The sequence below is a fragment of the Notechis scutatus genome, chromosome 5, assembly GCF_049901735.1.
Source record: "Notechis scutatus isolate UNSWTSFEM ecotype Mainland chromosome 5, rNotScu1.2, whole genome shotgun sequence".
NCBI lineage: Eukaryota > Metazoa > Chordata > Lepidosauria > Squamata > Elapidae > Notechis > Notechis scutatus.
In genome coordinates, this window is record NC_142013.1 from 93,384,191 (window position 1) to 93,410,564 (window position 26,374).

The window sequence follows — 26,374 nt, forward strand, 5'->3', positions numbered from 1 at the left end:
TCCCCCTCTGATTTATTCTGGCAACACTTTCAAGGCAATGTTTTGATTTCAATTGATCCAGAAGCACTGCCAAACCTTTGGATCAATCCATGCACATGCCTAGCACAAGCAGCTCAGGCAACATCAATGCAGCCCAAACCACGTCCTGTACATCAGGGGTCCCCAACCACCGGTCCACGGACCGGTACCGGTCCGTGGAACAAGTCCTACCGGGCCGCTGGCTTGCTGGGCGCCGCCATCTTGTTTTGATGAAAAAGTGCTTCCGGTGAGCTTTTCCAGGTAGAAAGCTCACCGGAAGCACTTTTTCATCAAAACAAGATGGCGGCAGTGCTTCCGGTGAGCTTTGGGCGCCGCCATCTTGTTTTGATGAAAAAGTGCTTCCGGTGAGCTCACCGGAAGTACTTTTTCATCAAAACAAGATGGCGGCACCCAGCTGATGTCGGTACCGGGCCGCGCCATAAAAAAGGTTGGGGATACCGGGCCGCGGCATAAAAAAGGTTGGGGATCACTGCTGTACATGGACTGATCGGATTTGATCAAAGAAAGCAAAGGGGGCTGTCTTTCCCCCAACCCCCACTCTAACCATGGCACTTTATGCAGTCCTGTCCAAAACACAAGGATGATTTGTTAACAGGTAACAACTCACTCTCCCAGCATTTCTGGAGTCATTCTTGAGGAGAGAAACATGAAAGCCCTTTGTAGGTGCTGACTTTTTGTCTGAATGCTCACTCAACAAGCGTCCATCGTGGCATATTTTGAGACAAATCCAAATCATTTCAAAAGCATTCCTAAAGAACATCACACCCAAAAGCTAGTGAGATTCAACCACTAATTTTTCAGATGTTTGGAGACTTGCATTGAAATAGACTGGGGCGTAACATGCGTTATTAATGAGAAACAAGCGAGGTGAAAGATGAATATCATTTGATAAGTGTTCAAAACCACGTTCTGGAAAAAGACGGGATGTGAAAGAAAGGCAAGTTCAATATTGCATCCCAAGATGACTCCAGGCTCCGTTCTGAAAACAGTCCACAATATCAGATTTTGGTTGCACGAAAACACTTTCAATTGGATCCATGAGTTATTAGTCTGTGCAACAACAGACATGCATATAGTAGCTGTGAAGAGGATGATCATCTACCACCCTTTAAAACAAGAATTATCTTCAAGAGCAAAACAAAGTTCTACTTATTCCAGCCAATATCCTGCTCAAATGTCAAGCAAATTTTCAATGGAAAATGGTTCTCTGCCCCCTGGCTAAAATTTTAATTCTGTTTAATTCTTTAAAAGCAACCAGGAGAGGTTTTAATCAGAGAAAATGGTCCTTGTAACATTAATCAGAACAACTTAAACTCTCTACAAGCTGGCTGCAATGACCAATGTCCGTATGATGTAAATTGTCATATCTTGCAGACATGTCATACTTCCAACAGTCACTTTAGACTTTAGCATTTCCTCTTGTGGTAACTAAAGTTGGAGTAAATTTTGCTGTTTCAAGGGATTAATTTCCACAAAAGGGCCCCAATGGTTTAGTAAACTTTAAAGTGCTTTTTTGAGTCAGTTTTTTCTCAAACATGGGTTTGTCTTGAGTTGGAGGCCCGGAACTTTCAAACAGTTTGGTATTATTGATATGGCTGGATTTTGCTATCCCTTTTGAACTATCACCCCCCAAAAAACCCACCCCTGGCTTTCATTACTGTTCAAAGACTAGATGGTAATTTTAAGTTATCTAGAAAAAAAAATGCAGATTGCCAGATGCAAAAGGAAAAATAAAATAATAAGAGTAGAGCAGTTCTAATTGAAATGGAATTTAAACTGGAAAGGTCCCCCGGAACTGAAAGGGTCAAAGCCTTGCCAGGAATTCCAAGATCGGTGAAAAGGGTGACCTCCCCCTTGCTGGCTCTCGGCATCCAGGGGGTCTTCTCCGGCATCAAACTTACTCCGCATTTCTAGAAAAGAGACAAAGATGGCGGTCAGCTGAACAGACGTAAAGACAAAGGAATTCCATAAGCTTTCATCCAAAGGTTTTGATTCTAACGCCAGCAGGGCTGTGATGGTGAATCTGTGGGACGTGTGCCACAAGTGGCCTGCAGAACCATTTGGGCTGGCACAAGAGCTGCAGGCAAACTTACCTCACTGCACATGCCCGCGCCTCACGGCTGATTTTTTTTCCGGTTGGTTTGAAGTCTTTTTTGGCCTTTGAGGTCTTTTTAGGCCTGTTTCGTCACTTCCTTTAATACCGGAAGTGACGGAACGGGCTTATAATTCGGCCCGAGAAGCCTTGCAGAGGCTTTTTCCAAGCCTCTGGGAGGCCGAAAAAGGCCTCAAACCAGCTGAAAAATCAGCTGTGAGGTGCAGTGCAGGTAAGGGGGTGGGAGTGGGGATTGCGCGGACCATGCGTGGGGGGTGTTGGGAGCGCATTGCATTCTGGGTGCTGGCACGTGAGTACGGGCATGTTGATGCACTCGCAATTTTTGGCACAGAAGTCCGAAAAGGTTAGCCACCACTGCACTAGGGCATCAACCACAAAAAACGAACAAATAAGTAAAAAGCAGTGGTGTAAGCATGGGCATAGCTGCGCTCCTTTTAAAAAAAAGAGAGAGAGATGGCAAAATATTTTGGAACTTGCTTGCTTCTCACAGACAATTTTCTCCAAAGGGCAATGTATTTATTCAGAATAAACCATTCATTCATTTGTTCGTTCATTCATTCATTCAGGCAGGCAAGAAGGCAGGATGCAAAACAGCACCCCCTTCTGGTCTACGGAAAAACATTTCTTCACGGAATCGGTCCCCTGGTGCCCAAAAGGTTGGGGGCCACTGTTCTACACACTTCCTCCTACTTAAATTTCCAAATCCAGATAAGCCAGTCACCAGCTGAAACCTGGGTCACATAATAAAAGAACAGAGTTGGAAGGCACCTTGGAGGTTTTCTAGTCCAACCCCTGCTCAAGCAGGAGCCCTACAGCAGGGATGGCTAACCTTTTCGTCGTCATGTGCCGAAAGTGTGCACGCGCCCCTGCACCCATAATACAATGTGCATGTGACCACCGTCCGCATGCACCAGGCACCTCTGCGCCACGCACCTCTGCGCATGTGACCCCCCCACGTGCCCCACCCCCTGCACATGCTTGGGCATCTCCCGCCCATGCCCTGCCCCCCACGCATGCACGGCAGATCCCCGACAATTAGCTGGCTGGCGGGAGGCACGTGCGCATGCGCAGTGGATCTATTCTGGGCAACAGCTCACGTGCCGGCAGAAATGGCTCTGCGTGCCACTTCCGGCACGTGTCCCATAGATTCGCCAAATGGTCCTATACCATTTCAGACAAATGGCTGTCCAATGTCTTCTTAAAAACTTTCTGAACCCACAACAGCCGTTTCATTGATTAATTGTTCTCACTGGCTGGATCTCTCCTTTGTAAGCTTTTATCCTTTTGTCCTGCCTTCTGGTGCAGGTCTTAGTAAAGGAAGAGGCAAAGAAGCAGGAAACCCAGCGTGTCCAAGACTTTGATAAGTTGAAGGTCCACACCTTTACTCCTGGAACTACTCAACCCCCAAATTCCCTCCTCACAAATCATTGTGATTGCTGATTTATTAATGGCTGCTTACTCTGTTACCAAGGTTAATGATATGGTTGGATTTACACAACACATGGAACACTCATGAACATGAAGCTTGGTTAACACTCATCAAGCTTCAATTATTGGGCCAATGCTGCCATTAGGTGTGTGGCCTAAAACTTAAATGTAATAGTTTTAAACAGAGTGTCAGAGGGAGAATCACTGTGGAAGAGTTTTAAGTTAATAGACATATCTATTGCCTGTTTAAGAAAAATGTCAAGGATAGCTCTATAGCACAGAAGGCTAGATGTGCAGCTAGCACCAAAAATGCTATTTTACTTCACTATATAAGCCATTTATCAAGCTCTCTGGCCCATGTATCAGCTGAATCCCTTCAAAACTGAAATAACCTCAATAAACACAGCACTGGACACAGAAGGAAAATGAATGATTTGATTGATTCTCATAAGGATGAAGTGAAAAACAACCCAACAGGCTCATCTCTTCTTCTGAAAGTAAGGAAGCAGACAAGCTACACATCTATCTACCTGGATCTGTGAGGACTTCTTTGGCAGCTGCAATATCAATAAACTTCTTCTCTGCTTTCTTCTTCTCTTCTTCATTCTGAAAATTATCTGGGTGCCACTGCATTGCCAGCTTCCTGTAGGCTTTTATGATTTCCTGTTTTCTAGCATTCCTGTCAGAAGTATAAGAAATAACTTGGAAATTATCTCTTCACGCCATGCTAAGATTTTTAAAAAGAAGCCAAGACCCCTGTCAGTGGATAGAAATTCAGATACTTTGGCTGTCCTCTTTGCAGGTACCATCTTCTATTATATGGCTTAACTTCTGGGTAACAGGGAAATATGCAGAATGATAACACACAGAGGAAGCTCAATTCCCTTCATGCTCTAAATTTCTCTACATGCAGCATTCTATGTTGCATTTATACCGTGTTTCCTCGAAAATAAGGCCGTCTTATATATTTTTTGCCACCAAAAAAAGGCACCAGGTCTTATTTTGGGGGGAAGTCATCCACTGACTAACCTCACTTGCGCGCATCACTCCCGGCCTCCTTTGCACTGTCAGAGGCCTCCAGGAACTTCCTTTGCGGCCGGCAAGGCTTTCCTGAAGGCCTCTGCAGCCGATAATAGAGCTCCAGATCGATCCGGAGTTTTGTTATCAGCTACAGAGGCCTTCAGGAAAGCCTTGCCGGCCTTGTCAGCTGCAGAAGAAATGGGCCAACAAGGCAGGTGTCAGACTATGCGAGGCCTGGCTATAACTGTCCAAAGGTAAATAGTAGGGCAGCGCCACTCCCCGCATCCCCACCCTAGCTTAATTTTTACCCATGCACTCTGGAGTGGGCGGGATCTTAATTAGGGCTTATTTTGGGGGAAGGACTTATATTGGGCACACGTGTAAAAATCAATCTAGGACTTACTTTCAGGGTAGGTTGTGTTTTTGGGGAAACAGGGTAAGTTTCCTTCTCTTAGTACAGAACTTCTTTAAGATAGTTAAGAGACACTCTTTCTTATAGGCTTCATAAGAAGGTAACACAGCATCTAGCGACCACTCATTCAGCAATCATTTAAAACTTATGATGAAGGTGCTAAATGATTGGGAGTTACGACCAATCCTCGAAGTTCCAGTGTCTCCGCAGTCATGTGATCGTGACTTCCAACATTCCCTATTGGCTTCCCACGAAGCAAAGACAATGGGGAAGCTAGCAGGAAATTGGAACTTGTAGTCATGCGAGGTCCTCATTTATTGGCTGTGAGTGGGACCAACCTCAACTGTTGTCGCAAAACAGCATGGTCATGTGCTGTCACATTTTATAACCCCATCGCTTAGTGATGGCAGTTCCTGTCCCAATTGCCACTTTAAATAGAGGACTACTTCTATAGCCTCTTGAAGAAAAAGCAGCATTTAAGGAAACTATAGGTGATTGTCAATTGCTAAATGCTTACCTTTTAACTCCTAAGATTTTATAGTAGTCCCTTTTTTGAGACTGCTTGAGCATCCGCTGGGCTTTCTCAAGGCTTTCCAGAATCTGCTGGTCATTATCGCTGTATTGTTTAGCAGTTTCATAGTCCTGGATAGCTATCACAAAGACAACAAACAGAGTTCATTTAGAGATTTGTAGTACAGGAATTCATGTCCAGCCTGGCCAGATTTCAAACGGTATATTTATTTAAAATTGGATAAAGGAAAACAAAGAATCTTTATGCTGTTGAAGTGTACCTTCTTCATACATTTCTTCTAGCAAGTATGCTTCAGCTCGATCTTTGAGGGCATTCACATTTTCTGGCTCGAGCTGCAGAACTTCTGTGCAAGCATTAATGGCTTCTGTTGTCTGTTGATTCTGAGAAAAATGAGATGGACCAGTGAGGACAATAATAGCAATAGCACTTAGACTTATATACCGCTTCACAGTGCTTTACAGCCCTCTCTAAGCAGTTTACAGAGTCAGCATATTGCCCCCAGCCTCATTTTACCGACCTCGGAAGGATGGAAGGCTGAGTCAACCTTGAGCCTGGTGAGATTCAAAACTGCCCAAATGCAGGCAGCCGGCAGTCAGCAGAAGTAGCCTGCAGTACTGCATTCTAACCACGGCATCACCAGGGCTCCATAAGATGTTTTGCCCAATGAACTGAATGTTTACCATTGAAAGGCAATGACAGATTCTCTCTTTGGCTCGAGTAGTGTAGATAGGAACATTTGTCTCCATCTTCATAACAGCCTCATACTTCTCAGTGGCTTCCTGGTACCTATTTACATTAAGAAAGAAAACCAATGAACAGTGTATATTTATTAAATTTAGGAAAACAAACTACATTGTTCTGCATATTTTACGGAGGGCAAGGTAAATACACCAGAGCTCCATTTTAGACTGAACTAATGACACAGACCTCATATTTTACCAATTGGTTTTCAGTGAGTTGGGGAAATGGAAGGAAACAGTTCCATTAGTTTTCAGTATCGCTGATTACTGAAAGCTGCAGGAGTTGCAGAAACTCTCGCAGATCAGATGGAGACTATACCGTTGCCACAAACCACGACATTAAAAATTCCTGGAGCAAAAGCTGGTTCTCTGAAAAGTAATGAGGATCAGCCATCATGCTCATAATCATGTCCTTTTAATGGATATTGGATTTCAATTAAATAATTGGAAATAAACAGCAAAAAGCTAAATACAAATTTAATCTAGCCTAGAAAGTTATAAATAAATTAAGGATCCAAACAAATTTGGAGTATTGAGACATTTACGCTAAGATTTTGAAAATAATTAAATAAAATAAACAGCTTTTTGCAGGAACCAAATTGTTTTGTCTATCTTAAGTCACAACAGAGATTTAAAATGTTCTCATTAAAGAATTGGACACCAGAAGGAACTAAAGATTCCAGGCAGAAAAGAGGGGGAGGAAGTGTAAATTTGCTTTTGGTTTTGGGTTAGTGAAGGGATCTACAAAATAATACAAGTTGTTATCATATTTGAAATACTTCAGGAGATTTTCAAAGAATGGGACCAGAAATTAGCTACAATGTTAGCAATGATGTCGGCTATGTCCAAAAGATGTTAATGAAAGAATGACACGTGAAGCAATTTTTACCCAATAAAGAAATAGTAGAACCAAAAATGCTGGATAATTAAAAAGAAGCGTGGACTACGAAAGAGAGTTAAAATGGGAATACAAATGACAAGCCAAGAGAATGACCTGGGTAAGACTTTCTACTGGAGATACAAAAAAAATTAGTTAAAGTTTTGAAAATTAAAAAAGAAATACAAATAATATACCAAGAGAATGATCTGGATGACTTTTTACTGGTTTTACGAAAGAGATTTGCCAAAGCCTCAAAGCCATCTTTAGGATGGGAAAAAATAAAACTTAAGGTCAGACCAAATCCTCCATCAACATCTGAATGAATTAAAGAGCAGGATTGTCAAAAGTAAAAGGAAGGAATATAGAGTTGGTTTGTTTAACCAGAATTAAAATAAAACCGGTTTCTATAAAGCTCTGGTAACCATTTATGGACTAAAAACTTCACAATTTGCATATGGTAAGAGATGGCTTATAGGAAGAAGAGATATTTTCTTGTAACCCTATAGGGATTGAAGAGTTATCAAATTTATACAGGTAACCTCAACTTATAACAGTTCATTTAGTGACTGTTCAAATTTACAACGGCATTGGAAAAAACAACTTATGACCATTTTTCACTCTTACTATAGTAGCATTCCCATGGTCATGTGATCAAAATTCAGACACTTGGCAACTGATACATATTTATGATGTTTGCAGTGTCCTGGGGTCATGTGATCACCTTTTGCGACCTTTTGACAAGCAAAGTCAATGGGGAAGCCAGCTTAACTTAACAACGGTTCTACTAAAGTTAACAAATACAGTGGCTCACTTAACAGCTGTGGCAATAAAGGTCCTAAAATGGGGCAAAGCACACTTAGCAGCTGTCTCACTTAGCAACAGAAATTTGGGGCTCAATTTTGGTCGTAAGTCAAGGACTACCTGTACTTATTATGATTGGAAGATCTATCTATCTATCTATCTAAATATCTATCTATCTATCTCTATCTCTATCTATCTATCTATCTATCTATCTATCTATCTATCTATCTATCTATCTCAGTCTTTCTTTCTTAGCACTTTACTTTGCATTTGCTTTTACTCTTGTAATTAAATCTTCAATGAACACTGTAAACAAAAAATGCTCCAAACGTTTAAGGAGATGCTCAGGAGCAAACTTGGAATTAAGGAGAAACTTCATAAAAGTGAGGACACTTAACCAGTGGAACAGCTTGCCTCAAGAAATCACAGGTGCTCCATCACTGGATGTTTTTAAGAGAGCCTAGACAATCACTTGTCTAAATTGGTATAGGTAATCCTGCTTGAATAGGGGACTGGATTAGAAGACCTCCAAAGTCACTACCAGCTTATTCTGTTCTAAGTATTGAGCATGCATGAATTTTGAGGAAGAAGCACTTCTGCCAGCAGAAAAGACCCCACTGGATTTAATCCATGGTCCTCAGTCGTTGCTAGCTTGTTAACGTTCACAAAATCCCTACCTATTGGCAGCCCTATCAGAGGTAACTGAAATGGTCACACTTCAGTGAGTCAGGTTTATAATTGTCTCACAGCCAGTATAGACTTTTAAATATTGATTATGCTGTATATTCCAGTGGCTTACTGGAAAAAAAAAAACTGTGAATAGCAATAGCACTTAGACTTATAAACCACTTTATGGTGCTTTACAGGAAGTCATAGAATGGATCCCACTTGATAAAAAGTGCCCATGAAAGAGACCTAATACAAGATGGATTGACAATATCAGAAAGTATTGTGGGCCCAACTGGCAAAAGAAAACTCAGGACCCTATTGGTTGGAAATATATGGAAGGGACCTTCATTCTGTAGTGGAGAGACAATGGCTAAAATAAGGAAGAAGGAGAAAGAGAAGGAGACGGAGGAGACGGAGGAGGAGACGGAGGAGGAGGAGGAGGAGAAGGAGAAGGAGGAGAAGGAGAAGGAGAAGGAGAAGGAGAAGAAGAAGAAGAAGAAGAAGAAGAAGAAGAAGAAGAAGAAGAAGAAGAAGAAGAAGAAGAAGAAGAAGAAGAAGAAGAAGAAGAAGAAGAAGAACAACAACAACAACAAATTATGACTAGGCAACAGAAAAAGGTCTTAACAGCAAGAACTATTTAACAGGGACACCAAATGCCTTGGACAGTGATGGCTTCTCCTTCATCCGAGGCTTTTTAACCAAAGGCTGGATGGCCATGTCTTGAAGATATGGTAAAGCAATGCAGACCACTCCTGAACTGCTGATCTTGTAAGAAGCCACGGAGAGGAAACTCAACCAAGAAAACAAAATCACAAAACGGAGGACTCGCCTTCTTTCCTGGATGAGCTCTTCTGCTGAAACAATCTGCTTGTTGAGCTTCTTTACTCGCTTGTAGTGAGAAAAACACTCCTTGTGATCTTGGTCCAGTTTCAGACATTCCCGCACTTCACTTTGCACACAGGAAACAATAAGGGAGAGAGGAGAGAGAGAGAGAATTAGGTTATGGAAACAAGATTTTTTGTTGTCTTTTTTAGTGACCCTGTGTAACTCCTGCATCGGGGTGGAGTCGGGGCAACCGAATGGAGTGTTTACTGGCCGGATGACTTTCCTGTCGTCAATGCAGAGTTCGCAGCAGATATTTTCTCATTGTACCCAGAGAGAGAAATATCTGCCACTACCTAAACTCACAGCCTCTTGATTGTGAGGCGAGAGCTCCACTTCTAGGCTACTGCACCACTCATTGTGGAATCAAAATGCTCGGGATAAAACAACCAGAGTTCAGTCCCTGCTCCTAGTCCATTTGCAAAAGAGTCATTCCCCTCGGTTTACTTTCTCTGCTGAGAAATAGGTGTATTAATTGCCCCTCCATCAGAGGTATGGAGAAATGCAACAAAATGTAAAGCCCTTCGGATGCTGTGGCTGATTACATTTTTTATATTAAATTATTAGTCATAGGGACTGGGAGTTGCATTCCCCTGCTTGAAGACATCTGAGAAAAACTTCACCCACTCAAGAAATATGTTCATCCACTCTAGAATGTTTATTAAAGGAATTTCAGAATATACAGCCCGGAGAAGCTGCAAAGTGAGGGCATTTATACAGAAGAATTAGTAATGTTCTCAATTGTTTAATATAAGTAAGAAAATGCCATTTGTTTATATAGTACATTGCCTGGAATCAATCACAGATCTAAAATTATGGGCCCTTTTCATAGAGCTTGTTACATGTCCAATATTACTGCTGTCACCTCCTGCACGCAGATTAGAGAGAGGGAGGGAGGGAGGGAGAGAGGGAGAGAATTTTCCTTTAGTATTAGCAGAAAAGAAACACAAAATCAACTGATATTATTAAAAAGTTAGCAATAATCTCAAATTATTCAACCGTTCGGGGACTTATTACTTGCAGCAATCAAAACAATAGAATTTAATGACATTTATAATTTCATATCTAAGTATATATGACTTTATGATTCATTATTATTTGAAGCGCAGTCATTAAACTTTGTGGGTGGGCTATTGGAAAAAAATAGAACATGTTTTGTTTGTATCTAGTTTTCCATGGGTGAAGAATCAGAGAGTTATCACTTTGGGCAGATGACATTCATTATATTAGTAGCAATGAATTTATTTATTGATTAATTCATAACGTTATATGGTCTTTGCTTAGTTTTTTTTCCCTCTTGAAAACTGTTTAGTAAAAAGGGAAAAGAATATAAGTTTCCCTGAGAAAGGAATCCTCTGAAATGCAGAGGGGGTGGGGGTGGAAGCAGATTCTGATCGAACACACCAACTTTTTTTAATAGTGCATCTTAGCTATACTACTGTAATATAGTATAGTCCTGTGGTGGCGAACCTATGGCACGCGTGCCAGAAGTGGCACAAAGAGCCATTACTGCCAGCATGCGAGCTCTCACCCAGAAAAGGTGTATTGGGCATGCGCACACACTGTTCACCTGACAGCTGATTGTTGGGTATCTGGGGTGCATGTACGGGGGCGCGGAGAACACTCGCGCATGCACAGCACACGGCATGTGGGGGGGTGACGCACGCATGCACAGCTCTCAGCGTGGGTGGTGCAGGTCTCACACTCATGCGCAGAAGTGCAGGCCGCATGAGTCGTGTGTGCATGCGCAGGAGACATGCTCCCCCCCCCCGTGTGCATCGCCTTCTAGGTGATGGCACGCGAGTATGAGCAGGTAAGGGTGGGCGCAATGATCGGCACGGGAGCCCAAAAAGGTTAGCCACCACTGGTATAGTCCTCTTAAAACCTGGCATAAGGTAGTGGTATGGAGGTACACTGAATGCAATTCTTTCTCTTCCAGGTCACTGTGGAATTTTTCTCTCCCATGGGGAAAAAGAGAGGGATTTGGAGGCCTGGGAAACTCCACCTCCATCTTTCTCCCTCCTTCCAATAACCTTTCTTTCATCTTGGCAAGGCATCTTTCCATTCAGTGCAGGTTTTCTAAAATTCTAAAGGTATTTTGCTTCTCGAACCCAGAGCATTTACCTTAGGGACATTTCGTGATCCCCTAATTCATAGTATATTGTGCTGATTTTATAGAAAGCTTCAGTGTTATCGCTCTTCAATTTGGCAGCAGCCTTCAAGTCACTGATAGCCTTCCCCGGCTCCCCTTCTTTAATGTAGCTTTCAGCTCGAAGTTCCCGCATATCCGCATCCCAAACACAAACCTTGAGAAACCAGAAACAAAAGGAGATTTTAATCCTATCTGCACTTGTTCAAAAGGACCCCCTGACCTAAAATGAAGCAATAAGCCACACAATGCCATAAACGCTTTAAGAATTGGATCACCATCACTACACAATTGGAGCAAAACATTCAACCCAATTTTTGGATTCCTCTGGAGCGAATCTCCTTTTAACTGAAATTTGATGTTATCAGGTTAATCTAACCAACACAATTTTTGGAAATTGTGTGGTTAAATTAATCTGATAAGATAACATCTCTGTCAAAAGGAGATTACTCTGGATTTCATGAATAAATTTGTAAATTGTTGTGGTAACAGTAAATAAATTGTTTGCCACTGCCCTCTTCCAGGATGGTTTTTCAACTTTCCAGTCCAGGCTACAGCTCCAAGATACCCTAAGATTTCTCTCATCTAATAAGGCACACATCAACTCCAACTGTACAGCACTTAGCATTGAAAATCAGGCAAGGTGAGCTATGTGCTACCACTCCACTGAAACATTGCCCAATGGGGGGAAAATCTTCCAATTTACAAGCATCTGGTGAAAAAAAAATTACCTACCTGAACGTTGCTGTGACTACAAAGTAACTTTTGATTCAAAATTTAAAATTCAAAAGCAGTAAGCATGCTTACATCTTGGCATCACTTTCCAGTTTGGGACTTACTTCTAGAATTTTATCCAAGAGCGTGATAGCAGTGTAGTAATCTTTTTCGAGAAAGGCAGACTGTGCTTGGGAACGCAGCTGCCGAGCCTCATCTGACTTCAACAACTGAGCACGGGCTTCTCCTTCTTCTTTATCACTGGGTTTAGACAGGAGCTACAAGGAGTAAGCACACACGCACAGCCCCAATTACAAGTTGAAATTCAAATTCAAACACCCTGTGTTTGACACCCATCGACAAACCCACAACAACAAAACAGAGACAGGCCTTTGAATTCTTTAGCACAGAAAAATCATAGCCTAGAAAATAATTTTAGATTGCCTTAGAAATCCAGAACAGAAATGCAGGCAGTTCCCCAGTCACTTCAAAAGAAAATGGCTAAACAGAACAGAAGAGAGAGCCTGTGGCTCTAAACTGAGTTCTCCCTCTGAAAATGTTGCATCTTGTTACTGCCAGACTGTTCTTTTCAGTTCCTTCTTCCCCAAACTTCAGACAATTCACAATGAATCTATATCGTACATTTTCTTTCTGAGACAAATAACAACAAGTAATTTCAGTGAAACAGGTGTATTCTTTAAAATGACTCTACTGAAAACTACAACCTGGGGACCTTTCCCCTGGCTCCCCTCTTTTCCAAGTTCTTTCTGTACAACATATGCCCCACGCTCAACCCATTCTCACCTAAGGCAAGGACGCTGGACTGAGTTGGCTGCCAAAGGAGGGGGTGGGGAAAGGGGAAGAGAAGATAAACATTAAAGCAGGAGTCCCCAAACTTGGAAACTTTTAAGACTTGTGGACTTCAACTCCCAGAATTCTCCGGTTGAAGTCTACAAGTCTTAAAGGGCCAAGTTTGGAGACCTCTGCATTAGAGGGTGAAACTTCCATTACAGGGTTGCAGAAGGACCAAAGGGGTGAAGAGGGCTGGATTCTAAAGCAGAGAGGTGCAGGTGGGACCTCCCCTTGAAGTGTCAGAGGCAGCCTCTCAAGCCCACCAAAAGTAAAAAACAAAACCATTTTATTTTTTTCCAATAAAGGTGGAAAAGGCTAAATACTGTATATTACCCATTAAGTATAAATTCTATTTCATGAACTGAAGTGAGTTTAATTAAGAATAAGTTAAAATTAAACCCAAAGAGAATTTCCTTTTAGTTCTTTGCCCTGGCCCTCTACAATGCCCATAATATCTGTAGCAAGACATGTGTGACTCCAATTTCTTCATCACTCAGGCCTGGCTTTAGCAATCTGGATGATGGAAAGTATTCCACTGCGGAATGGGACACAGCCGACAGCCAACTTGCCACAGCCAACTCACTGTAGGACAACTCACCATGGGACAACTTGCTGCAGGACAATTTAACAATTCTATTTCATTATTTATTTAAAATAAATAAACAAATATTTTAACTTTTGCAATTCACATTTCATTCTGTCCCTCCTTTTCCATCCTTCCTTTAATGATTCTATTCCACTATTTCTTTGATATTAGTGTAACTCTTGTCGAGTTGTCCTGCAGCAAGTTGGCTGTCCCACAGTAAATTGGCCATGGCAAGTTGGCTGTGGTGAGTTGACTGTGGCAAATTGTCATAGACCCTTCCACTGTTGGCCATTTCCTGACAATGGAAAACACTGTATGATTGCTAGAAGCAGATTGAATCTTTTTCCAGAACAGTGGAAATAAATGAAAAAGCAAAAAATCTTACTGGCGGAGGAAAAGAGAACATTTTATTAACACCTTGAAGTTAACAAAACACAAGAGCAAGTTGTCACATCAAGTGCTCCATAAGCAGAAAACCCTAAACATTTCCAGACTGAGAACAGTTTAACTAAGTGGTTTGTGCTAACACTGGTCACTTAAAACATTCAGGGTGGCAAAGAAAGAATAAACCATGCCATTCAATTAAGCCCATTGCCTCGGGACAAGGGGGCAAGCGATTGAAGTGCCCACCTACCAAGCATCTCACATAAGCAGATGTTGACATTTGATGGTGTTAGAGGTGTCATCACAAATTGTAAGCTGCCCAAAGTAAAGCTGCCTTTTGCAATTGACTGATGTTTTTGTCAGCACTGATAGTGTTCAAGTGGTAATTTTTTCAGTTATGATTATTTTATGTATAATATAAATTATATAAGATTTAATGTAATAAGTGTTTAAGTGATAAAATATAAAAATAATTATGGTACATTTTTACACTAGGGAAGATGCAGTTTTAATAAAGCTAGCCCTCAAGGACAGGCTGTGCTGGCCTCTAGTGGAAGAAAGCAAAAGAGATTGAAGTTGTTTTCCAACTGTAGCTGTAGGAATAATTCTCAATGGGAGCACCTGTTCTCCGGGTGATGAGATACAATGGGAAAAAGCAAGTAGACACTCTTCTATTAGTCAGCTAACAATTACTTTGAAGCTGACCCTCCCATACCCACTTTTTTAAAAACCGACTCTGCATTGTTTTCCTGCCTAGTCCATAGCAGATCAATTGGCAATGGCCACATCCATTTGAATTATGACTTCAATGTACGAATACCACAATGCAGAAAACAACCCAGAAAACAAATAGAAAAATTCCCTCAGAAATATATTCAAAATAATTCTCTACTGATTATTTATTTTTTAAAATATTGCCACCTGGGAAGCTCAAATAAACGGCTGGGTGCCCATTTTCAAGTCCCATTGTTTCTTACTTCTGGATGGTAATTTTATTTTTCTAAATAGTCTGATTGTACCTGAAATATACTGGGCTGCAATTTAGTAAGTTATTCTAGTTTTACATATCTTCTCACTATACTAACAAAAACCAAATAAGTTTCATAATATTGAACAAATATTAAATAGGCAATCAAAATAATCTATTCTTTTTTATTTCAAGGCAGAATGAGCAGTCTTTCACTTCCTAATATTTAATTTGAATTCTGAGCTCCAGTAAGTGCAGGGTCAGGAGAATAAGAAACAGTTTGACTGTTTCATATTGAGGAATGTTGAGTACATGCAAAATAATCATTATCAAAATTATGCGTGAAAATATTGGGAATGCAAAAGATATAAAGGAGAAGTAAAAACAAACAAAAAATCCTGATCTGAAGAAGATTCACGGCAAAGCAAACATCTCTTTGTCAACTGCATGGATAATAAATACTTCTTTTCTAAATGCAATACTATAAAGGTGTGCTGTATGGAAACAACACAATCTAGGCTGCTTTAATAGAGGGATAGAATCAAGATCCCATGAAGTGATAGTACCGCTTTATAAGACCCTGCTAAGGCCACACTTGGAATACTGTCTTCAGTTTTGGACACCACAATATAAAAAAGATGTTGCGACTCTGGAAAGAGTGAAGAGAAGAGCAACAAAGATGATTCGGGGACTGGAGGTTAAAACATATGAAAAACAGTTGCAGGAATTGGGTATGTCTAGTCTAGAGAAAAGAAGGACTAGGGGGTGACATGATAGCATTGTTCCAATATTTGAGGAGCAGCCACAAGGAAGAGAGGGTCAATCTATTTTCCAAAGAACTAAAAAGCAAGGCAAGAAACTAAGGTAGAAGAGAAGCAACCTAGAACTAAGGAGAAATTTTTTAATGGTGGGGACAATTAATCAGTGGAATGGCTTGCCTTCAGGAATTTTGGGTGTTCCATCACTGGTGGATTTTAAGAAGCAACTGAGCAGCCATTTGTCGGAAATTGTATAAGGGTTTGCTGCTCAAGCAATGGGTTGGACTACGGTATAAGAGTTACAAAATCCATTCCAACTTTATTATTCTGTTATTTGAATCCATTTTGTCTCTGACATTAGTTTACCTTTTGTGAAAACAATTGTTGTATTTGGAACTCCAAAAAGTCACTCCCCTTCCACTTCTAATTTTGCTGGGGTGGAGGTGGGTCATGGGGATATAAGTGTGTGTTTTTTTTAGCTTTTCCTGCTTCCAGTCAGATATGAAATGTCCCAATGACACATCCACTGGCCATCACTGGCTTCATGCTTCCTAAGTATACTCTGGTGCAGAAAAGGACTCAGATTTAAGCCATTTCAAAAGGAAATTAAAGATGTAGGACAGTAGCACTGTTTATACGGTCCTAATTTCTCGCTGACTCTACCACTACTCAAATTCAAAACCAAACCATCACCCTAGAGCACAGATGTCAAACTTGTGGCGTCATGTGGCTGTAACATGATGTTTCGCAACGCTTTTCCCATTCGTGGGCGTGGCCTACATGTGACGCCTCCGGCCCGCGAGCCACCAGTTTGACATCCCTGCCCTAGAGTATACATACAGGGACATACAATGCTCAATGTTCTTTTATCACAGCTGCTACTTCAATTATGCCTTGAGAAAGCACTTCACTTACCACGCCTTCAAAATCTTCTACAGCTTCATCCAACTTTCCCTGCTTAAGCAGCAAATGGCCTCTCTGTAGTCGTGCCTAAAAAAAAAGAAAGGTAATATGGCAGGATATGTAGTGCTGTATATCACATTATAATGAGGAAAGGCTACTTAAGAATCTAAAAAGGATTTAAGAATCCCTCTGCACATACTTTCAGCAATTTGTAGCTATGCCAAAAACCTCATCCCGCAGTCTTCAAGGGTATTAATACTCCTCAAAGTAATCAGAGCAAATTCACATGCTGAATTAGTACTATGAAAATCCTGTCTCCCTAGCTAGAATTTCAGCCTATATTTAATCTCCCCAAGTTGAATGATAATTGAGGTTTCCTGTTAGATTACACCATTTGCTAAAAAAGAAAAGAGGCAGGCTCCCCTTTAAAAGGCAACAGAAAAATGAAGACCAAAAGCTATTACCATCCACCCCAAGGAATCTTTAGAAAGTACTGCTTACCGATGTGAAATCCTGCTTTAATTCAACTACCCTGCTTAAATCACGAATGGCAGCTTTTGATTTGCCCATGGCTAGATATACTGTGGCTCTTCTGTAATAAGCAAGGTAGTTATCGGCATCTCCTTCTGCAAGAAAAAAAAAGTAGCAATCAGAACATAGCCTTAAGTCAGCCAAAGCTTTGGAGAGAACGGAGCAAGCAACAAGGAGGAATACAATTAATGTGTGTGTGTGTGAGAGACATTGCGTATAACTCAAGGAAGGAATATTTCCAGCACTGTAATGAAATTTTAACAGCAGTATGCATAGAACATCTATCGAATCCCAGTCTGCTTTTAAAGGCTTTACAGAAGTGGGTATTTAAGGAAGTTGAGCCCCAACGTGCTACAGCTTCTAATCTCTAACTACAGACTCACATGTGGTGGAAAATTATTTTACAATTCGGTATTTAGATTCTGCATCTTTCTCTTGTGGAAGACCAAATACTGTAATTGATCAGTAATGGAATGTCCTTTTCGCATCCCTGCTAATAAGACTTTAACATGTACCTGGCAGAAACATACCAGCTTTTTCACTTAATACCTGTTTGAGAAGTTAGAATATTTTGGACCTGTGAACCAAGTATAAAAACATTCATTCAGCAATTAGAATTCTCACCAAGAATAAGTTTCTCAATCTCTTACTTTTAATCTCATACATATTATCTAGGCCAGAGGGAGAAAAAAAACCATATATTTAGAAGGGAAGCTCAATAGGTCTTCAGATACATACCTATGGCAGCGTGGAAATGGGACAAAGCATCTGCCAGCTGCCCAGCTGCCAGCAGCTTTTTTCCCAATTCAAGCTGCTTTTCCACTTCTGCATTTATGCCACATTGTACTCCTGAAGGAAGAGAAAATAAAATTAAGGATCCAGTTTTTTTCTTTTCTGCATTTCTCAAAAAATGGAAATCAAAAATAACCAATTTCTCTGATACCACCAACAGATGAAATCAAGCCTGCATAGCTAGAAAAGGTGGCAGGTCCAATGTCCTCAGCAGCTTCAGCAGCATCTCCACCTGCCACCACATCCCCAGCATTTCCAATAGATTGCCAAGTAACCTCCATCACCTTTACATGTGCCTACGGAGCCAGCAGCCTCCTTGTTGCCTATGTGGTGTTCAGGCTCACACATAGGGTTCCTAGGCATCTCCAATGCTTCCAGGGAGGCTGATGAATACCAGCCTCTCCAACCACTTCATCAATTAATATTTCAATATACATAAAAAATAAAGCCCATCAATAAAGGTTGCATTACTGTAACAATAATGATCTCTTATATTGCTGCTTAAATTAATTATAATCAATCAATCAAATGGAAGGGATGATTTGCATATATCAATAAAGAAGACCTGTGATTTTTACTCCTCTTTAGTATAGCAATACCCATTGGGACTACTATGTTGGTCAATAAATCAATTTACGCTTCAACCATATACTGCACGTGCCTGGACTCCAATATGCATGCACATATACACAACCCCTCTGGATTCCATATATGGGCATCACACACTTGTCAATGACATAAGTGAATTATTCTTCATAAAACACCACAATCAATGTTTCAACTTTAGTCCCTACATAAAGTTTAACAATATAATTTCTTAGGTTCAACTGCAAGTCATTTTAAAGGCGCTACACATTTTTCTAAAGCTTTCCTTTTTCTCTAGGATAGTGACTAGCAAGTGGGTTCAGACAGATGATTGGGTTCAGATGATTAATTCATCACTACAGATGAGATAGTTCCAGCCTTTTAAGAAGGCCCTGGTTCACGCCCTCCTTAAAAACCATCACTCGATCCCACCTGCTTGGATAATTTTTGTCCTGTTTCCAATCTTCCAATTTTGGGGAAGGTTGTGGAACAGGTGGTGGCCTGGCAACTTCAGAGGGTCTTAGATGAAACTTATTATCTGGACTCCTTTCAGTCAGGATTCAGCCCTGATTATGTGCATTGGTTGTACTTGTTGAGATCATCCGTCACCTTGAGTGAGATCATCCATCATCCTCGGCTGAGGTATTTGCAGTATGCCAATGATACCCAACTCTATATTTCCACTTCCAGTGATCCAAGTGATACCATTGCTGCCTTTCCATGGTACCTGGAGGCGGTGGGGGCCTGGATCAAGCTTTGATTGAACCTAGGCAAGACCAAATGGCTTTGGGTACATGGAGCCCCAAGATCTGGAAATTTGACATATCTAGTTCTGGATGGGGTGGGACTGGTCCAGATGGATCAGGTCTGCAACTTGGGTTCTCCTGGACTCATGACCCCTTCTCAAAGAGCAGGTGGAAGTTACAACTAGGAGAGCTTCTGCACAACTACGAGTTGTGCACCAGTTGCAGCCTGTTCTGGATCAGGAGTCCCTGCGCTCTGTCATTCGCTAATCTGTGAGCTGCACTGGCTGCTGGTTTGCTTCCTGATGCAATTCCAGCTATTAATTACTTTTAAAGACTTTCATGACGTAGGTCCAGGCTACTTGAGGGACCGTCTCAACCCATTGGGATTGGCCCATCCCACCTGTGCCAGTATGCTTGCAGACCCATCAATCAGGGTATTTTGGCTGGTGGGGTCCAGGAGAAGAGACATTGTGCCTGGCCTTTGGAACATTTTACCCTCCCTCCAGAGTGAGGTCAGCTTCTGTCCCCCTTACCTTCTATAAGGACAAAAGACTGGCTCTGCCAGTTGAGTTAAGGCTCCAATGGGAGGGTTTCACATTGGCGGTAGTTCATAGATTAATAACAGATATTAACCCCCCCCCCTTGTTTATCATACCTCATCTTTTATCCCTCCTCATCTTTTTAGCTAGGTTGATTTTTTTATAGTATTGTATTTGAATTATTATACTTTATAGTTTTATCTTTTAATATTGTAAGATGCTCAGAGTTAGTGTGCGATAAAATGGGTCGCTAATAAATTTTACAAATAAATAAATGACTCTATCCGGCAGGGATGCTGTCTATCCCACAATTTTCTAGTTTACCAAGAAACAAGTTGTGATCTACTGTGTCAAATGCCTTATTGAATTCCATGTGTACTGTGTCCACAGCGTTTTTTGCTGGCCCATTAAATGGTTGATTTAATAATTTCGGAAACTGGGGCAGATGTCAGCCAAACAGACAATGGGCATTTACCAGTTCATGGGCTAAATTCCTAAACACAATTCATATGAAGTAAAAGCCATTGATTAAATGAGCACAGCTTGCATATAAGCTACAGCATTTTAATTTTAGAGTCATGGTCCCAGGACTATGCCTGCTAATGTCAACTTTCTAAGAACCACCTACAGTTCCATGAGAACAGACTTATCATTAGAATATGTTGAGCTTTTCCTGTAGGGACAGCACCTCCTTTGGGGATAGATATTCCTCCCCTTTTCATGAACCTTTTCAGCATCATTAATTTGATCCTGCCCGTCAAAAGCAGAACTGTTTAATATATACCAATATACCAATATATATTAATATATTAATATACCAATATATTAATATACCAATGTTTTTTTTCACAGCTTGGGAATGTGTGGGCTTCAACTCCCAGAATTTCCCAGCCAGCAAATATCTAGCATTTAATTTTAATACTTAAATATTATTTTTTAAATGAAACATTTAATCTCTCATTTAGATATTTACCTAGTAATATCTGGCTGGGGAATGAAGTGCACATACCTTCAAGGTTGAGAAACACTCGTGAGTTCTCCCTTTCTTTCCACTATAGCCCCCTCTTCAAGGAAGGCTGTAACTTCCTCTTCCACCTTTGCAAGGATCCCAAGTGAAACCATGTTTTTAGCTCTATTAATCTCAAACTTGGCAACTTGGAAGACTTGTGGACTTCAACTCCCAGAATTCTCCAGGAATTCTGGGAGTTGAAGTCCACAAGTCTTTCAAATTGCCAAGTTTGGGGGGACCTCTGCTCTATAGGAAGATTTATACTGCGTGCACTTTGACCCATGTCCATCAACTCCCTCCACCCCAACAGACGCCTTCCTGCCCCCGCCCCAAGTCCCTTCTCTCGCCCAAATAAACTGAACTTCCCGGGTAACAATTGTCAACCAGCAGCAAAACTTCCTCTCACCCTCATAGTGGAGATCCCAGAGCACCAACAGCAACGGAAGCGTCGAGCCGAGCTTGTGAAGACAACTCCGGGGAGAAACCATGACGGCCCGCAGACTCTCCCGTGCGCGCAACCACCTAAACCCGCTTGGAAAGTTTACCTCGGAGAACTCTGGAAACTCTTTTAACGTTCTAAACCAGGATCCCCCTGGGTGGGTCGTGGGAGCCTCTGATTGGCCGGCAGGTACGCCGTCCCGCCTCTCGCTCGGGGAACGTGGAAAGCAGGAGAGGCGACTGTCAACAGTCTCCGCCCTCTTTGGCCCGAGAACGCGCGTTAAGGGCGAATGAAGCCGAGCTGACGAAACAGTGCCCTCACTTCGTCCCGAACTTGATGACTGCCCGTTTGCGGCTCTGTAAAAGGCGAGGGTGGGACGACGTTTCCGATTGAGAAAACCTTCGCGGGATGATGATGATGATGATATATTATTATTATTATTATTATTATTATTATTATTATTATTATTATTATTATTATTATTATTATTATTATTATTATTTTTTCTTTCTTTCTTTCTTTCTTTCTTTCTTTCTTTCCCCCGAAAGAGATAATCTTTGAATTTCACGGGATTTTTCTTGTGACCGTACGCAAGGAAAACGCTGAAAACTATATTAAAGCCCCACAGCAGGTTGTTATCCTAGGAAAATAACTGTTAATTACTCAAATCAGATGGGAAGTATAGGATAAAGTATCAAGTTAGTCACATTTCAGTCGCAGTCCTCTACTGTATCAACAGGGATCTTGTTAAATATTAGTATTGGGATCATGTTAAATATATACCATGCCTTGGAAAGACCATACTTAGAATAAAGAGGCCAGAATTATCTGAAATGGTGTACGTTCTCCTGCTTGAGCAATTCAATTCAATTCAATTCTGTATGATTTGATTGCTTATTGTACCCTTTGACTATTATTAAGTGTTATGATTCTTGACGAATGTATCTTTTCTTTTAATGTACATATGCACCAAGACAAATTCCTTGTGTCCAATCACACTTGGCCAATAAAGAATTCTATTCTATTCTGTCATCTCGAGGTGAGCTGGATGGCAAACAAATTTAATAAATAAATAAAGATTCCAGTTCTGATCCCCATGATATAAAAAAGACGTTGAGATTCTAGGAAGAGTGTAGAGAACAGCAACAAAGAACAATAGAGAAGAGCAACAAAGATGATTGGACGATTACAATATTTGCCTGAATGAAGGCATAGTTTCCATCATGTCTCTTATATATCTGACCCCATGTTAGTATTTTATAAAATGTGAGAAATCAATTATTTCTCTGATTCAGTACATATCTTCATCCTCTTTTAAGTTTGGGAAATTAATGCAAATGAGTTATTTTCATAAAAGAAAGGCTAAAGAACCTTCAAGTCGAATTCAAATCCTACTGATGATGCGGACAATAATAAAATATTACAGCCACTTGCTGCTGGTTTCTCACACAACATTTTACAACTTCCCAGTCTACAACCCAGTAGTTGCTACAGGTGAAACTTGAAAAATTAAAATATTGTGCAAAAGTTCATTTATTTCAGTAATGCACCTTAAAAGGTGAAACTAATATATAAGATAGACTCATTACATGCAAAGCAAGATAGTTCAAGCCGTGATTTGTCATAATTGATGGCTTACAGCTCATGAAAACCCCAAATCCATAATCTCAGAAAATTAGAATATTACATGTAATCAATAAAACAAGGATTGTACATAGAACAATATCAGACCTCTGAAAAGTATAAGCATGCATATGTACTCAGTACTTGGTTTGGGTCCCTTTTGCAGCAATTACTGCCTCAATGCGGCGTGGCATGGAAGTATCAGCTTGTGGCACTGCTGAGGTATTATGGAAGTCCAGGATGCTTCAATAGCGGCCTTCAGCTCTTTTGCATTATTCGGTCTCATGTCTCTCATCTTTCTCTTGGCAATGCTCCACAGATTCTCTATGAGGTTCAAGTCCGGCAAGTTTGCTGGCCAATCAAGCACAGTAATCCCACAGTCATTGAACCAGGTTTTGGTGCTTTTGGCAATGTGGGCAGGTGCCAAGTCCTGCTGGAAAATGAAGTCAGCATCCCCATAAAGCTCGTCTGCGGAAGGAAGCATGAAGTGCTCCAAAATCTCCTGGTAGACGGCTGCATTGACTTAATGGACTTAATGAAGCACAGTGGACCAACACCAGCAGATGACATGGCTCCCCAAATCAACACAGATTGTGGAAACTTCACACTGGACTTCAAGCATCTTGTAGTATGTGCCTCTCCATTCTTCCTCCAGACTCTGGGTCCTTGGTTTCCAAATGAGATGCAAAAGTTGCTCTCATCAGAAAAGAGGACTTTGGACCACTGAGCAACAGACCAGTTCTGTTTTTCTTTAGCCCAGGTAAGACGCTTCTGATGTTGTTTGTTGTTCAGGAGCGGCTTGACAAGAGGAATATGACATTTAAAGCCCATGTCCAGGATCCGTCTATGTGTGGGTGGCTCTTAATGCACTGACTCCAGCCTCTGTCTACTCTTTGTGAAAGTCCCCAACACTTTTGAATGGCCTTTTCCTGACAATCCTCTCCAGGCTGCGGTCATTCCTGCTGCTTGTGCACCTTTTTCTTCCACACTTTTCCCTTCCACATAACTTTCCATTAATGTGCTTTGATACAGCACTTTGGGAACATCCAACTTCTTTTGCAACTACCTTTTGAGGCTTTCCCTCCTTATGGAGGGTGTCAATGATGGTTTTCTGCACTACTGTCAAGTCAGCAGTCTTTACCATGATTGTGATTCCTACTGAACCAGACTGAGAGACCATTTAAAGGCTCAGGAACCTTTTGCAAGTGTTATGGCTTAATTAGCTGATTAGAGTGGGACACTTTGAGCCAAGAATATTGAACCTTTTCAAAATATTCTAATTTTCTGAGATTGTGGATTTGGGGTTTTCATAATCATCTCAATTATGACAAATCACAGCTTGAACTATCTTGCTTTGCATGTAATGAGTCTATCTCATATATTAGTTTCACCTTTTAAGTTGCATTACTGAAATAAATGAACTTTTGCATGATATTCTAATTTTTCAAGTTTCACCTGTATCTCAAGACTAAGGCAGTATTTGCTCTAAGGTACAAAAATAGTCCTCGCTTACCAAATATCCCATTTAGTAACTGATGTTAACAATGGTATAAAAACAGCTTGTGACCAATCCTCACATTTATGACCACTGCAGCATTCCAAGTTATGTGATCATCATTTATCTGCTTCACAAGTGGCTTCCCACAAACGGGTTAATGGAGAATACAGTAGGAAAATCTGTAGTTGCAGTCTCACTTAATGATCATAGGTGATTTCCTTAACAACTAAATACAAATTGAGGTTGTAAGCCCATTGTGTTCCACCTGAGGTCACATAATAAAAAGAGTTGGAAGGGACCTTGGAGGTCTAGTCTAACCCCTTGCTCAAGCAGGACATCCAATACAATTTCAGATGAATGACTGTCCAACCTCTCTCACTGTGAGGTAATTTTGCCTAGGTTGGATTGCTCTTTAAGGTGTGCTGAAGAGGTGCCATATGGGGCTGGGGAGATTGTGCAGAGGGACACAACGGTACAGGGAGGTGCAGCAAGTGTTGTGGAAACTGTACAGGAGTTTATAAGTGTTAGGTAGGGAAATATTTCTGAAACAATGACCCCATGCGACAAAGGTTGTCTAGTTATTTTAATAAAGGCAATGGGTCAGTATCCTCCAAGACAGCACATGCAGGCAGCAGGCTTGCAAAGAGGTGCCGGAGGGGGAATATGTGGCAACTCAAGAGAATGGTGATGAGATGCTCTGGGAGAAGCCATCACTATCCTCCTCTAGGTCAGAAAATTTGGCATAGTCTGAGGTGCTGAGCTAAAAGATAACCTTTTAGCTCAGCACCTCAGACTATGCCAAAGTTTCTGATTATGTGTTTTTAAGTCCAATTTGTATTACTCGGTCATCGGCTACACTATACTCAACAATACTTGCAATACATTTTCTGGCTATGAAAGGCTTTGTGTTTTGTGTCCAGGTCCTCCTTTTGGAAAGTAGCCACTTCCGGTCTATCCTAGTTCAATGATGTCTAAGAAATCAAGATTCAACATTCACTTGTTGAGTTTTCCCATGTTCATGCTTCCTAGGTTCCTTCTTCCCACTGAACTTGCAGCTTCGGTTTTTCTTTTCATTTTTGGTAAAACCAGCAACTGGATGTGCCAAAAGAGCCTGCTCATGCATCCGGTGGGCAGCCTGCCCCAACTCAGAAGCTGAGCAATGTCTGACCTTGGACAATATTTGGCCCAGGCCCCTACAGCCTGTGGGTCAAGCGATCAAGTAGCAAAAGGGAAAGTCAGCCCCTTTCTGCACGATTGCCCCGCAAGGCGAGTCTTCATGAACAACGTGGCCCAACACCACATTTAGCCACCTATTCATGCGTTTGCACAGAAGTGGCTTCTGCATAAAGCCAACTCTGCAAATCAGTAGCATGCACCCGGCCGCGCTTGGCTCCCTCGGCAATGAACGGCGGATCCCAAATTAATCCTAGCCGCATTTTTGAAATTTTACTCCCGGAGGAACAGAAGAGGCTGCTTTATTCTTCTGCATCCCAGTCTTTCTCCCAGCCACGAGACCAAGGCCTCTTCTTGCCTCCGCTCGCTCCACCCCGCCTGGGCGGATAATCGGATTGGAGGAGCGGGAGGAAGGGAGGAAGACGGGCGGAAAACCGCGGAGTGCCCGACCATCTTAAGGCGGGGGGTGGGGCGGGGGCGTGCGATCGCTTGCGGGATGCGCAAGAGCAGGAGGCGGGGTTGGGCAGCCGAGGAAGCCGCTTCGCTGGAACGCCGGCTGATCCAGGTGAGGCGAGCGAATCGAGATCCCAGCGAAAGGGGAGCAGCGACC

At 41.5% G+C, this 26,374-nt stretch overlaps 1 protein-coding gene across 1 annotated transcript; it reads right to left on the bottom strand.

The window, feature by feature from the left end:
* Positions 1-804: 804 nt before the first annotated feature.
* DNAJC3 (DnaJ heat shock protein family (Hsp40) member C3) lies at positions 805-21,589 on the bottom strand. The gene is made up of 12 exons (XM_026668979.2): positions 21,438-21,589; positions 18,099-18,209; positions 17,331-17,455; positions 16,842-16,916; positions 12,505-12,657; positions 11,641-11,822; positions 9,464-9,583; positions 6,225-6,330; positions 5,804-5,924; positions 5,530-5,662; positions 4,111-4,259; positions 805-1,949 (listed from the first exon to the last, which is right to left on the bottom strand). Exons 1-12 carry the CDS (start codon positions 21,517-21,519, stop codon positions 1,795-1,797), a joined length of 1,512 nt encoding a protein of 503 aa, XP_026524764.2. The 5' UTR covers positions 21,520-21,589; the 3' UTR covers positions 805-1,794.
* Between the last annotated feature and the right edge of the window lie 4,785 nt (positions 21,590-26,374).